Source organism: Marasmius oreades, chromosome 10 (assembly GCF_018924745.1).
Source record: "Marasmius oreades isolate 03SP1 chromosome 10, whole genome shotgun sequence".
Taxonomy (NCBI): domain Eukaryota; kingdom Fungi; phylum Basidiomycota; class Agaricomycetes; order Agaricales; family Marasmiaceae; genus Marasmius; species Marasmius oreades.
In genome coordinates this window covers 2,001,330-2,014,597 of record NC_057332.1, presented here as the reverse complement: position 1 = coordinate 2,014,597, position 13,268 = coordinate 2,001,330, and the positions used below count along the sequence as shown (strand labels likewise).

Here is a 13,268-nt window from a genome sequence, read left to right as displayed (position 1 = left end):
GCTTAGGAATGTCCCAACCGACGAACTTTGGTGAAACAATTTCAAACGGAATTCAGGACGTTGCTGCTCTGCTCCCTTTGCTAGGTACAGAGCAATGCGAGCGACATGTGGGCACCGCGCTGGAGAAGGGCTATCTATATGCAGCGGCGACACCTCTGTCAATTTTTGGCAGCCTTGGCATAGTGAGAACGGCATTCTCGACTCTCCTGGCCACCACCACACGACCTTTTTACGGCGGCAGCTGGTTGAATGATGCCGGATTTGGAACCTCAGGCTCGGTTTCGTCAATGGTCACTCTTGTGAAAGACACGCAACAGTATGGTGCCGAGGTTCAGCTACAGCGGCTGATGAGGGAACAGCATATTGACGATCCTGAGCTCGTCGCTGAGATAGAATGGCACGGTTGGAGGGGGAGGAACAGGGCACATGGATTAGAGTCGGTGCGTATTTGACATGCCTTTGGGTACATTCTGGATCTTAATACATGTTTGTGTAGCCACTTGCCTTACCGTGGAATGTCGCTCTCATCTTGACCTCGATGGCCTTGTCGCTTGCCAGTATCTCGCCATATCTCTACCTCATCCACGAAAATTGGGGGCGTGCGACGTTATGGTTGTTCCCCATCCTCCGCTCTTTTGGAGCGTTGTTGTGTGTAGTTGCGGTGCAGCTCGCCCTCCAGATCAGAATATACCGTATCACCGTGATCAGCTTACTCCTGATGAAAGCGCGCAAGCGATATCCCTTGTCAATCGAAGAAGATAATAAAGACCGGGATATACTGTTGGAAATGCGGTTGCGCAACCTCCGAGACGAACTAGGTGACGCTTCTGACCCAGAGAAGCATCCCGATCGCTTACTCCAGGCAGAGGTTCAGAAGGCTGATACCCACACCTTATCCCAAGATGCCCCCATGTTCTTCCTTCAGGCCATTCTCGTCGCTGGGATGGGCATGATCGTCGCTGGCTACATTGGTTGTTTCAACATGGTTAACCGGACGAACGTGGAAGGTGGTCCCTACGTGTGGTTCGGGATGGAGACCGGTCTTTCGGTCATCCGTATCGCGTTATGGGGTTGGAATCCTCCTTGGGATGAGCGTAATAAGGATTTGACGATACGATTGGCATTGCATAGCCAGGATCTTGCCTCTGCCCCTCCCGTTCTCTCGGATTCCGAGCCGTCGCCCGGCTATACCGGGGCGGACAAAGCTGACGCAGGCCAGCTCGTTTACGTTCTTCCCATATCATCTTTCCCCCTTATCACCATTCCCAAATATCTCTCGCAATTGAATACACCTTCTGAATTCAGTTGGGGATGGCAGAGGGACAAGAAAGATTTCTTCATCGTCGAGAGCACTGAGGATTTCCTCACTGCTGCCACCCCGAATGTAGGACCCTTGCCACGGCTCGATATGAAGGATATGAAGGACATATCGTTATATTACGCCATTGTTCCTGATATCAGTGGCCATCAAGAGAGGAAGCTTCTTTGTATGAACGTCTGCCGGATTGACTCAAAGTGGGCCTCTGTTTCTTTCTTCATTGATGGAGACAGGTCGTATACTGCGTTTACCTCTCATTCTCGAGTCTTTCCTGGAACTCGTGCCCTCCAAGTCACTTTAGATAACGAGGTACAGCGGGATACAATCACAGTCGTCGATAGTCAAACGCTCGATCTTCTTGTTGACTACTCCTTCCGTCTGTTCCGCCGAATGTGCACAATAGATAACTCGGGTGATCGACTATCCCTGTCATGGAACGTCACTCTTCCTTCTTCTCTTCATTCCGCAGATAATGGGAAACCGATTCCTTTGACAGCCGTTGACAAGGAGTACATCCGAGTGCGTCAGAGACAAACTCTCCAAGGAGATTATTGCATGCAGAGGGGGAACATTCTTTTGGGAGTCTTCCAGAACTCTGCTAGTGATGAATGGGGACTTCTTCTAGAGAGCGCTGTCATGGAGGCGTACCTCTGCGTACTTGAACATCGTTTCGTTCAGTCAGTCTCGCTGTCCCCTGCCCGTTCCCGCGGAATCGGGTTGGAATGGATTCGAAGTATGGAGGATAGGGTCTCCTTGGAGACAGAGGAATGTGTCAGAAGGCAGAAGAGTACCGACCCATACTCTCTTATCGGTTATGAGTTGACGTGGGATCTACTGGCACAGGAGCTTGGATCCCTTCGTCGATTGCCCTCCGATAGCGACGTATTACGGTGTTGGAATCAAACCATCGCCAAGATCATGGATCACCCCGACCAGCTAAGTATCTCGGAGCTCATCGGATTGCCGCCACTTAAAGATCTAGAGAGGCTCACAGACAAACTCCTCCCACTCTTTGTTGCGAATGGTGTCCCAACCCAGGTGTATCGTAATATGATCACTTTTCTTCGAACGTCGTTGCACCGTTTACGCAACACCAAAGCGTTTTCACTATATGACCGCATTGATCCATACGGTCCAGGGTCCCCCGAATTCAGTCCTCCCTTCACAAAGATTCGTGAATTCTCAGAAAACATCTCGAGAGAGTTGTCCCGCCAGTTCGATTCGGTTCAAATGCTTGAATTCGCTTTCTGGAAGGACACAGCCAGTATCTTGCTCGATGTCCTCCATCTTCTTAATTCTCTCCCTCCATCATCTTCACTCACAACCATGATCTTCAATCGATCGCCGTTCGGCAACGAAGCTAATCAATTGATGACGTCTATCCTGCAGAGGCATCGTCAGATAATGTGGGCTCTTTTCGACAGTTGTGACCATGTTGATAGAGCTCATATAGACCGCGCCATCGCTGCCAATCGTCAGAAGTGGAAAGAAGATGCGCGGAGCGGGGGCACATTCGGATATAGCACCGGATGCGACCCCAGTCTTGAATATCGGGGTGATTATGAGGCCGCCACCATGTATCAACAGGACGTTATCATGACGGACGGTGCAGACCTTGTTGCTATAATATATATTCCACAACCAGGCAAAATCGTTCTCAATCTTTCGATTAAACCTGGATATGATCGTGTCACTCTCATTGCTACTCTTACGCGGTCACCCTCAGCCTCGGTTGGGGAAACCAATAATGCTTCCCAAGATCGCCACGCACGTCGCTTCCAAGTTGTTAGTTCCGACTATCCTGACTTCAAACCTGTGTCAATCGGAGGCTTTCCTGAATTAGAGTCGGGTTTTTATGAGTTGCGAATTCGACTCGTTGAGGAATATCACTACTTGTTCAGGGAGATCACCATCGACTTCATTGCGCGGACGGATGGAGAAGATTCGGGCGAGGGAGTGCATGATAGTGAGGCAGTGGAGGGTAGCGAGGCGAGGGAAATAAGGATGCTCAGAAGTGAGGGGGAGCAGTTGAGGGTATTCAGGAGGCAGGGGCAGCAGTGAGGCCCCAGTCAATATCCGTGAACCATATCATGCAATTATGGGACCAGTCCTGCATACTACGATATGATTCGAAATTGGCCGTAATCAGTATTTCTGGTTCCCGTTCTCCCAGCACAATCCTACGGTATACATAGTACGACCAAAATCGACCAACCGACAGGGTCAGTCAACTTGAACTAATTAGATAGGTCGATATCATACCAGTTAGTTTGGAAATGAGAGAATTTCTGTATCCCATTGTAGGATTCGATTCAAGGTACTTAATAGTGGATGCCTATCCATAACGTCTTTTTTCAGGTTCTAGTTTCACTACTCGTACTCCTCGGATTCCAGACCCTATACTACCACCGCACATTCTACCCACTTTTCCCCTTCTCTGGCGTTTGCTGTGCGGGAGACTTAGTGCTATTCCAACTCGAGCGATGATTTGATTCGCCTTCTGTAGAGTGTCGCCATGACATTTCACAATATGTCTGACGGAAAGGTTACGATGAGAGCAAAAAGCGCCCATATAAATCCTCTTCTGGTTTGCCCTCGTTGCCGTAGATTGGCTTCCAGTCTGCTGCCCTTAATCACCTCCCGCAAAGCGAAGTAATATACTTGGGGGGTGGTCATTGAAAGGCAGGAACCATCCAATTGTTTGGGAGCAACTTCGTCGTTGGGGGCTCCCGTTCTTACGCTTTCGAGTCTTGGGTTTTGGGTCTGTGGAAGCGGTGGGGGCCCCGCCACAACTCTAAATGCATCAATCAAGGCCGCAAGGAGCGGTACACAAGGGAATAACTCACAAGTCGATGGTGTCCGCGCCGGTGAAGAGCCCATTTGCGGCTGGCTGAACAGCCTAAGGCAGGTCAACTTGAAAGACCAGAATGGACTATTGATCGGATGGAAGATCCTCTGGCGGTTGGAGATCGGCCTCATAAACCTTATAATGAAGTGAATGTCACTACGATGAACTATGAGGGAAGATGGGACGAGGGAATTGACGGCACACACACGATAATAGGAAACAGTTTTTTTTCGATTTTGAATCTTGTTCTCGAGAACGTATTTTTGATATCGTTACAACTTGCGCGATTTGTACATTACGGTTCCTCATACACGCATACTTCTGGACAACAGTACTTCAACATATTGAATACTGGTCTTCGTTTTCTAAGCTTCGGAAACTCTCAATCAAGCATGGCAGCTTGGGAGAAAAAATCCTACGTAAAGCAAAGTACACTCCGCGTTTGAGGGAGCTCGAATTCCTGGAACAAAGAGTAACGATGAGCCCTGATAATACGTAAAGGAGGTAAACAAGTACCTACCCCGTTCAATTCTTGCGAAAGGTATGCAATGAGCATTGGAACAATTGGTAAATCGGCGCGAGGTTCTCCAACAACAACCTCTGTCCTGGGATCTCAGAGGAAGTATGCGTGCTTCATCGAGGTCATCACAGCAGTGACTACAAAGAGAGGTCTAATTAGCATGAGCCTTGGGAAGAAAAGCTATAGAACATACACCGTTGGCGTCCTCTGAACTTCTCACCGATCAGTAAGTGCGTGCCCTGATCATAGTCCCAAGGCCATCAACATATGTTCCCATCAGGTCTTCTTTAGCCCAAGTCATTTCACCATACCCTGCCAATTCGCCGTTCCAAGCAACGATAAATCCCATGATGTTTATCTGCCAGACGATTAGCAAGGAAAGCTCTGTGTTTATCATCAGGGCCTTTCTCGCGCCATCCTACATTAACACAATCGGAGTTTTGCCATTTGGCGTAGGAAGTAAAGTGTTCGGGGTTGGACGCGTCGATATGGGTGTGTGAGGTGTTCGCCTACTTGGTGAATGTACCTGGAGTAGATTACGGATCCGGGAGCAGGTTTAGGCGGCCGCAAGGGGTGAGTGGTCAGAACGTGTTCTGAACGAGTGAAAGGATTGAGGGGACTCAGGCTGGGAGATGGGATTGGGGTACGAAGCCGGTGGAGATGTGTCGGTGCACCAGCTCCTTGCCAGAAGGATGCTCGAATGATCACAAGGTCGTATGGAGATTAAATATTGTGAGTCTGGCGGCAGGAATGCAAGTCCGGAATGCGTGAGATAGGTTAAAACTTCATCTGCGTTTTTGAGAGAAGTGGAATCGGCCAGGATGAGCAGGTGAAGCGACCGACGAATCCAAAATGCGTAAAGCGATATCCAGACACCTGCAATCGTTGATTCAGAAGGCTCTTGGGGTTTCATGACAACAGCGGGAGATGATACAGCCCTAATATCATCGTTGACGATCCCATGTGGGCTTGTTCTGAGGGACCTTTGGGAGTGGTCAAAGGGAATTGAAGAATGGGAAGGCAATTTGACTTCAATAACGCCGTCGAATTCTGTGGTACGAACAGAGGAATGGTCTGGAAGAGCAAATGAGTGGTCGGTGGGGCAATGCAGATGGCGTGGTATCAGATTATTTGTTCATCTGATTAGATCATAACAGATTGCAGAACATAGTAAGGGTCAATTACATTTTCTCATTCTCTCTTACTACCCACAGATCGAGACCAACGGAAACCCAATGACGACTAATTTCAATGAATATATTCAGCAGAGCAAAAACAACAGTAAAAGTATGCCTTCAATTACTCCTTAGGCCGACTGGCGACTAAATAAACATTCAGATATACACAATTGGAGATTCAGCGCAACAAGATTCGAAGAAGCTGATGAGCGTTGGCAAAAGTTTTATAGAGAGTGCCGGGGCATTGAACCGCAAAACAATGATAATGGAAGGTTCTGGTTTCCGATGACACACGACGCCTTCCGACCAAGAAAATGTTACGATGATTTATATTCAAAAGTGTGGACGTGGACCATGGAGGGAGATCGTCAAATTCTCATTACTGGTCAGCCTGGTACAGGTACTTGGGATCTCCACTCTGTCCGGTTGGCTAGTCGTTGATTAGAACTTGCAGGCAAAAGGGTTGCTATGTGGTACCTCATTTATCGTGTTATTCGTGAGACAGATCTCCAACCAATCGTTTATGTGGCCAGACAGACCACATACGTTTTCTACAATGGAAAGGTATTTTTCGGACCCACAAATGCTTGTGCTTCCGACGCGCTACCCAGTCCCAAGGCCGAACCAGCGACTCTCCTTGCTTTCCTGAATCTCGACACAACGAGCGCCTCTTTCTTGAGTGTCGGCAATGCATCGACCAGGCTCATCCAGGCCTCCTCCCCCAACCCAAAGAACCACCCATGGACCAAAAAGGACCTTCTTCATATACAACTAGTGCTCCCTCTTTGGACAAAAAGCGAACTTGTGGAAAGGTATCAAACATATTCCCATCCGATAACCTCAGTCTTACTCGATGTTTACAGCTTTGAAATGGGATCGTCGTATACACGGTTTGTGGATACGCTACATGAATCCTTCGATGAACATGGAAACGCGAAAGAAGGCGTCGATCCTGACTTCGCCAGTCGCTTCAAGTCAGCATTGGAGCAGGCACGTCTACAAGCAGACACACATCTCGGTCCTCTCGACCGTACCCTCAAGTTGTCTGTCCTTATCGGTGCCGCCATGGCCAAATTCGGCTCTGTAGCCCGCGACGTCTTCGCAGCCCTCCTCGACCCGCTTAGTGTAGATGCGGAAGTGGACACCGCTGTTGATAAGCTCACCTTGGACGATCTACTCACTGCTTCGATCGACGTACTATCCTTACCTGGAATCTCACATCGAATCATTCTCGCATCTGCCGAGGGTGAACAGATCGATAAGGTCATGGTAGACCCAAAGTTGAGAATCACTATTAAATCGCCTAACATCGCCAATCGGGCAATGGGCCGACTGCAAGCTTTTGAAGACAAAGAAATTGTTCAAACCTGTGTCCGTTTACTTTTCGGCTCGTGTGGACGGCCATTGGCGGGATGGGTGTTTAAAGATGTTGCACCGCGATTCCTCAAAACATCCCAGAATGACATCCCGTTAGTTCCTATGGTCCCTACAGATTCCAAGACTACCTCCAATCCAACGTTCACCACACCAAAAGATCTCAAAGTTGGAAACACAGTTTTACCGTCCAAGTTAAAGGTTGAAAAAATCTCCTTCAAATCAAGCAACTGGAAGAACGTTCCTAGAGACATTTATCTTTTCTCCGACGTCTGTAACACGCCGCTGATGGACAGCATTCTTATCCAAACCAAGGGTCGAACTTTTATACTATGGGTTCTTCAACTCGCAGTGGCTGAAGGTTGTCATTACGGTTCCAAGGAAGGATATCCACTCATAGATGAGATCAAGCAATCCCTACTCTCCAAGCCAAATCATACTGTTCAAACCCGCTACGTGCTTATAAAACCAACTTATTCTGATTATTCTTTCGGGGCGAAGGCACCTGCGTTTTGGAAGATGCCTGAAGGTTGGATACAACGCAAAGGCGTCGTATTTTGTGCTTATCTCCGACTCCAGTGAGTCAAGACCTGTATAACATTATTATCATTATCTATAATTTCCCAACGGATTGGAGAAGGCACTTGGGTCGTGGGAGATGCCTGAAGGTTGAAGAAGACGCAAAGGCGACGAAAACTCATCCATTACGCTCCGTAAATATGCACTTCTGTTAAGGACTTTTCTGATTCACTAAGCCTAGCTGATACTAGGCAGGTAGAATATAAGTCGCGTTTCTGAACATGCCCTTGTGGAAGAAGAAACACAACGGCACGCGAAATACGAGGTGAATTGGTTCGGGAAATATATTCGCATTTTTCTGCAGAATCTATTAGACTAATTCTGTGATCCTTTGGCTTAAGTATGGATAATGGCGCATGTCTACGGACAGTCCGGCGGAGCCCAAGTTTTCAAATTGAAGAAAGAGAAAGGAAAGAGAGAGAAGTTCGAAGATTACCTCAACGAAATCCGGTAGAGTGCAACTGACGTTGAGTATCTCCTCACTTCATAATTCTAACACAGTGCTCGCGATTGATGTTAATTAACATGGGGTTATTGTGATATCTACCTCTACCACGGCAACTAATCGACTCTCGACGTCTTTCCATTCAGCTCATTTTCGAATCCTGGTCAGTCCTTCACAATGCGGCTGAGGAGTGTCCTAGAAAAATGAAAAATAAGTAAAGGGAGATCTCATTTCAATCTGATGGACTCACATCGTTCGCTTCATGATTCAAGGGAGGAACGTCGATGCAGAAAGAAAGAAAATCAGCCATCATTCGAGTGAGAGTAAAAAAGGAGCAAACCAACCTCTTTCACTCCACCAGAAAACTTCTCTCGATAGACCTGTAGATTCAACCGATGGCATATAAAAATATTAGCCCAAGAATGAATTAAGAGAAGAGCTGGGAATCTCACCGGCACGACCCGTGTCACTGTCAGACCGCAAGTGGGCCAACTTGCAGTCTGACAGTGACCCCCGACCCATCTCGGGGTCATGGCACGAATGCCATGACAAAGACAACACTCACTTTGGAGCAAAGACTCACTATGGCGATCGTCGAAGTCGAATTTCGGGCGATCTCACACACTCACACTCACACTGTAGCAAAGGCAAGACAGTATCAGTATATAGAATCGAATGCGAGCTAAGAAAAAACACACCTTGAAGCGGAGTGCTTAAAGCGAAGCACGCTTAAAACGGTGCGGAAGATCTAAACTTCAGCGGGGAAGGGGGGGCACGATGACACGCGCCGCCCTTCCAGCTCTCTTGCACACGAACCAGCATGCACAACGAGAACTGGACAGTAAAAGTGATGGGACGACTCACCTCTGGAGATCACCGCTTAGAACTTCCACCACGCCTCGCCATCGTTGCACTTGAACTTCCTCGCCTTCTCGCTCTTCACCTGTGCGCCCTGTGAAACAGCGGCACCGGTCCACCACGCCTCACCTTTCTCCGACTTTCTGTATTCATTCTGGAGGGCCAGTATTAATTAGTATCCGATCGGCAAAGGAGTGCGGTGACAACTTACTGCCTTGCTCTCGGCTTCGAGGGACTCGATCAATGTGCTCCACCCCTTTGAAAGCATAAGCGATTCGCCGAGCTCCTCATCTACTAAACAAACACTCAGAGGAACTTTAGGAAATTGGTCAAGAATGGAGCTCAAGCTATCATCCTCCGACTCGCTCTTCGGTACAGCTGGGAACTGATCGAGGATCGATGAGAGGTCGTCGTCTTTCTCTTCTTCGATGTCAGCTTCGGAAGAGTTGAAGTACTGGTCGACAATGAAGTTGACGTCCATCGATTCCTCTTCGTCGTACTCGCTGTCGCTATCAGAATCAATTTCGCTGAAAACATTGTTGTCAGAATCGGAGTCGGATTCGCTGTCCACAAAGTCAAACTCGTCGTCGTAGACGTAGTCATCATTGAGGTAGGTCATCTGAGACAATGTTCAGGTCAACATTGAAAGAGGACGACGAGGACGACGAACACTTGCCACGGCACCCTCTTCGTCTGGGGTGGTGATCATGAGGATCGGAACGTCGAGTGTAAGCTCATCCTTGAGGTAGGCGATGCTAGAATAGGAGGTTAGTGGTACCGCGACCTCATCAACAACGTCGGCGAGACGGAAAAGGGAGCAGTTAGGGCTAGCAGAAAGCATGATGGTAGGCAAGTAGGGTAAGTAGGGCAGGTGGGTTAAAACGCGAAAATGCAAAGATATGCTAGGGTTGTACAGAAGTACGAAGTATCAAGCTAAGATGCAAGAAACTTGGGGAAAAGGGGCCATTCCAGAGGGCAGGTTGATATAGGCTGGAAGTCATTTGGCATTGTTTGGTCTATTAGGAATCATGCGCACAGACCACCTAAGGAGTCATCCATGGTCTCAGCTATTCCGCCGACAGAGAGGGAAAGAGGATGGAGGATGGCGAGATGGAAGTTGAGAGCAGGACGCGTCCCGAGACGCGTAAACAACAGTAAATCAAATCATATGAGCTGTGTGGCGTCGCTGGCGTCATGTGTCCAAGCGTAGCGAAGGCCAAGCGCTATACGTCACTGACGCCCACATGTGGGAAAGCGGTGAGTCGTGACCGAGCGAATCCTTGTTCTCTTACCGATAGGATTCTCTTAGACAGCGGTAACTACGTCGCAATGGACAACAATCATTCAAAGCACCGCGCTTTACTCCTCCCAAATTCAAAGACCTGATTATTTCTACTGCGGTCAGCTCATACTACATATACAGACCGACCAAAAAAAAGAGCCTGAAAACTCTGGGTTGCGTTCGACAAAGACAGGGGTTAACTCCAGAAATGGATCGTTCGACAATCGAAAAAGCGTTGAATGTTGAAGGGTGGAGTTTGATCTGGTTTGACAGAAAGATATGAAGACGAAAATTCAAATCAAGGAGACCAAAGAAGCGGGCCGAAGAGGAGACAAGAACCGGCGGAGCAACAAAAGGGCACTTGAGCGTACTTCTGATGATTCGGTCTCTGACTCTCTGCGCAAGGACGAAGGTGTTTCCTTTGAGCAAGTCGAATTTTCCTGTTTACGATCTAAGCCTATCTCATGCAGTTGGATTTACTCTTGGATAATGTGGACTTGTTGGAGACTGGATACTTTCTGGACATAATGCAATCATGATGCCAATATTTGAAGAACATCCACGAGGGAGAAAGAAGTTTTTGACTCGCCTGAACCTGTATAGCGTGTGATTACAGTGTTAATGTCATTCAAGATGAAAAAGGCGCCGCAACTCGGATTCTAAACCCTGATACCTACGAACGTGAACGTCCAAACGGAAGTCGCGGTTCGAAGTTGGCTAAGACTTCGAGCCAGAGATCACCTCAAGAGTTGCAAGGAGGAGTAGGACTTGAGTCACGAGGAGTATCATCGTCCTCTCGAACTCCTTCGATGGGTCATCGTTGAACGTTAGGTTCGGTAATGGGTGGCTCAGATGCGACCGCTGTTTCATTCGCCTCCAACTCACCAATGCACAACTCCAGTCTCCTATAGACTCAAAAGTCGTGCAACCTGCGTTGTTCTCGTTAACCACCGACTATACGGATCTGGAACTCCCGTCTCCATCTGATTCGTTTCCCTTCTGCGTTTCAGATGTATCTTCACTTTTTTATACCGATCCCTGGCACACTCATCTCGGCTGGACTCGCGCTCGCCTTGACATGTTGCAGGACTCCGGGTGGTGGAGCGTTGCCGTTCGAGTACAGTATCTTTATGATTTTGGTGTGCGTTTAAATGCTTTTTTAAATTTTTTTTTGCGTGATGTGATACTTATATTTACTGTAATAGGACAATTGGGAGCATCTTATTACTTTCAAGGGGGGGAAGATGGCAAAATCATTTGGGAGGATATCAGGAACAACTTGGGGGACAGTGATTGACGGCACGATGAGAGGAAACTTTGGAATTGCTCTCGAGAACATTTTTTTGTATCGTTATATGCGATTTGTACATTGTCTGTTGCTCATACACGAGTCACTCCTCGATGATCGCGCGTTCCTTTCTTGACGCTTCGGAACTTTCTCAATCAAGCATGGCAGCTTGGAAGAATCTTTCCCTGCGTAAAGCAAAATACACTCCGCGTTTATGAGGGAGCTCGAATTCCTGGAACAAAAACGATGAGCCTTGACAATACGTAAGGGAGGTTAAACAAATACCTACCCTGTTCAATTCTTGCGGAAGGTATGCAATGAGCATTGGAACAATTGGTAAATCGGCGCGAGGCTCCCCAACAACGACCTCTGTCCTAGGATCTCGGAGGAAGCATGCGTGCTTCATCGAGGTCATCACAGCAGTGACTACAAAGAGAATATGTGTAATTAGCATGAGCCTTGGGAAGAGAAGCTATAAAACGTACACCGTTGGCGTCCTCTGAACTTCTCCTCACCAATCAGCAAGTGCGTGCCCTGATCATAGTCCCCAAGACCACCAACATATGTTCCCATCAGGTCTTCTTTAGCCCAGGTCATTTCACCATATCCTGCCAATTCGCCGTTCCAAGCAACGATAAATCCCATGATGTGTTTATCTGCCAGACGATTAGCAAGGAAAACTCTGTGTTTATCATCAGGGCCTTTCTCGCGCCATCCTACATTAACACGATCGGAGTTTTGCCATTTGGCGTAGGAAGCAAAATGATCGGGGTTGGACGCGTCGATATGGGTGAGTGTGAGGTGTTCGCCTACTTGGTGAATGTACCTGGAGTAGATGACGGATCCGGGAGCAGGTTTAGGCGGCCGCAAGGGATGAGTGGTCAGAACGTGTTCTGAACGAGTGAAAGACTGAGTGAATGGGAATGGATTGAGGAGACTCAGGCTGGGAGATGGAATTGGGGTACGAAGCCAGTGGAGATGTGTCGGTGCACCAGCTCCTTGCCAGAAGGATGCTCGAATGATCAGAAGTTCGTGTGGAGACTGTGCGTCTGGCGGCACGAATGCAAGTCCGGAATGTGTGAGATAGGTTAAAACTTCATCGATGTTTTTGAGAGAAGTGGAATCGGCCAGGATGAGCGGGTGAACTTCGAGTTGCGATCGATGAATCCAAAACGCGTAAAGCGATATCCAGACATCTGCAATAGTTAATTCAGAAGGCTCTTTGGGTTTCATGACAACAGCGGGAGATGATACAGCCCTATCATCGTTAACGATCCCATGTGGGCTTGTTCTGAGGGACCTTTGGGAGTGTTCAAAGTGAATTGAAAGGGAAGGCAAGTCGACCCCAATAACGCCGTCGAATTCTGTGGTACGAACAGAGGAATGGTCTGGAAGAGTGAATGAGTGAATGATGGGTGGGGTGTATTTTTCTCGAACGTAGCCTGAGGTTCTGGTGGTAGTGGATGCCATCTTGGAGGAATGGGAATATTAATGCAGGTGATGGGTGTTGTAAATATTTGAAGCCTGATCAGATATTCATCTGATTCATCTGATTAGATTATAACACGGGTACCTCGG

General features: G+C 48.0%; 4 protein-coding genes across 4 annotated transcripts; 2 read left to right on the top strand and 2 right to left on the bottom strand.

Moving 5' to 3' along the window:
* Positions 1 to 8: 8 nt before the first annotated feature.
* On the top strand, positions 9 to 3,379 carry E1B28_002689 (uncharacterized protein; the record flags this gene model as incomplete). The annotated part of the gene is made up of 2 exons (XM_043159625.1): positions 9 to 440; positions 497 to 3,379. 2 exons carry the CDS (start codon positions 9 to 11, stop codon positions 3,377 to 3,379), a joined length of 3,315 nt encoding a protein of 1,104 aa, XP_043003228.1.
* A 2,482-nt stretch (positions 3,380 to 5,861) lies between these two features.
* Positions 5,862 to 8,082, top strand: E1B28_002688 (uncharacterized protein). The gene is made up of 5 exons (XM_043159624.1): positions 5,862 to 5,973; positions 6,025 to 6,264; positions 6,319 to 6,676; positions 6,728 to 7,951; positions 8,013 to 8,082. The coding sequence occupies exons 1-4, from the start codon at positions 5,922 to 5,924 to the stop codon at positions 7,818 to 7,820; spliced, it is 1,743 nt and encodes a 580-aa protein (XP_043003227.1). The 5' UTR covers positions 5,862 to 5,921; the 3' UTR covers positions 7,821 to 7,951; positions 8,013 to 8,082.
* A 1,060-nt stretch (positions 8,083 to 9,142) lies between these two features.
* On the bottom strand, positions 9,143 to 9,961 carry E1B28_002687 (uncharacterized protein; the record flags this gene model as incomplete). The annotated part of the gene is made up of 3 exons (XM_043159623.1): positions 9,143 to 9,274; positions 9,332 to 9,739; positions 9,791 to 9,961. The coding sequence occupies 3 exons, from the start codon at positions 9,959 to 9,961 to the stop codon at positions 9,143 to 9,145; spliced, it is 711 nt and encodes a 236-aa protein (XP_043003226.1).
* Positions 9,962 to 11,541: 1,580 nt separating this feature from the next.
* ATO1_1 (Accumulation of dyads protein 2) lies at positions 11,542 to 13,259 on the bottom strand. Its single transcript, XM_043159622.1, has 3 exons — positions 12,176 to 13,259; positions 11,980 to 12,116; positions 11,542 to 11,922 (listed from the first exon to the last, which is right to left on the bottom strand). Exons 1-3 carry the CDS (start codon positions 13,158 to 13,160, stop codon positions 11,842 to 11,844), a joined length of 1,203 nt encoding a protein of 400 aa, XP_043003225.1. The 5' UTR covers positions 13,161 to 13,259; the 3' UTR covers positions 11,542 to 11,841.
* Between the last annotated feature and the right edge of the window lie 9 nt (positions 13,260 to 13,268).

Bases quoted from the DNA above. Each gene is read 5' to 3' on its own strand.
- E1B28_002688 (XM_043159624.1), top strand. From the start codon at position 5,922: ATGACGACTAATTTCAATGAATATATTCAGCAGAGCAAAAACAACAGT. The intron at 5,974-6,024 runs GTATGCCTTCAA...ATAAACATTCAG, and splicing joins GAGCAAAAACAACAGTAAAA to ATATACACAATTGGAGATTC. The intron at 6,265-6,318 runs GTACTTGGGATC...TAGAACTTGCAG, and splicing joins TACTGGTCAGCCTGGTACAG to GCAAAAGGGTTGCTATGTGG.
- ATO1_1 (XM_043159622.1), bottom strand. From the start codon at position 13,160: ATGGCATCCACTACCACCAGAACCTCAGGCTACGTTCGAGAAAAATAC. The intron at 12,117-12,175 runs GTACGTTTTATA...TTCTCTTTGTAG, and splicing joins GTTCAGAGGACGCCAACGGT to TCACTGCTGTGATGACCTCG. The intron at 11,923-11,979 runs GTAGGTATTTGT...TTTTTGTTCCAG, and splicing joins TTCCGCAAGAATTGAACAGG to GAATTCGAGCTCCCTCATAA.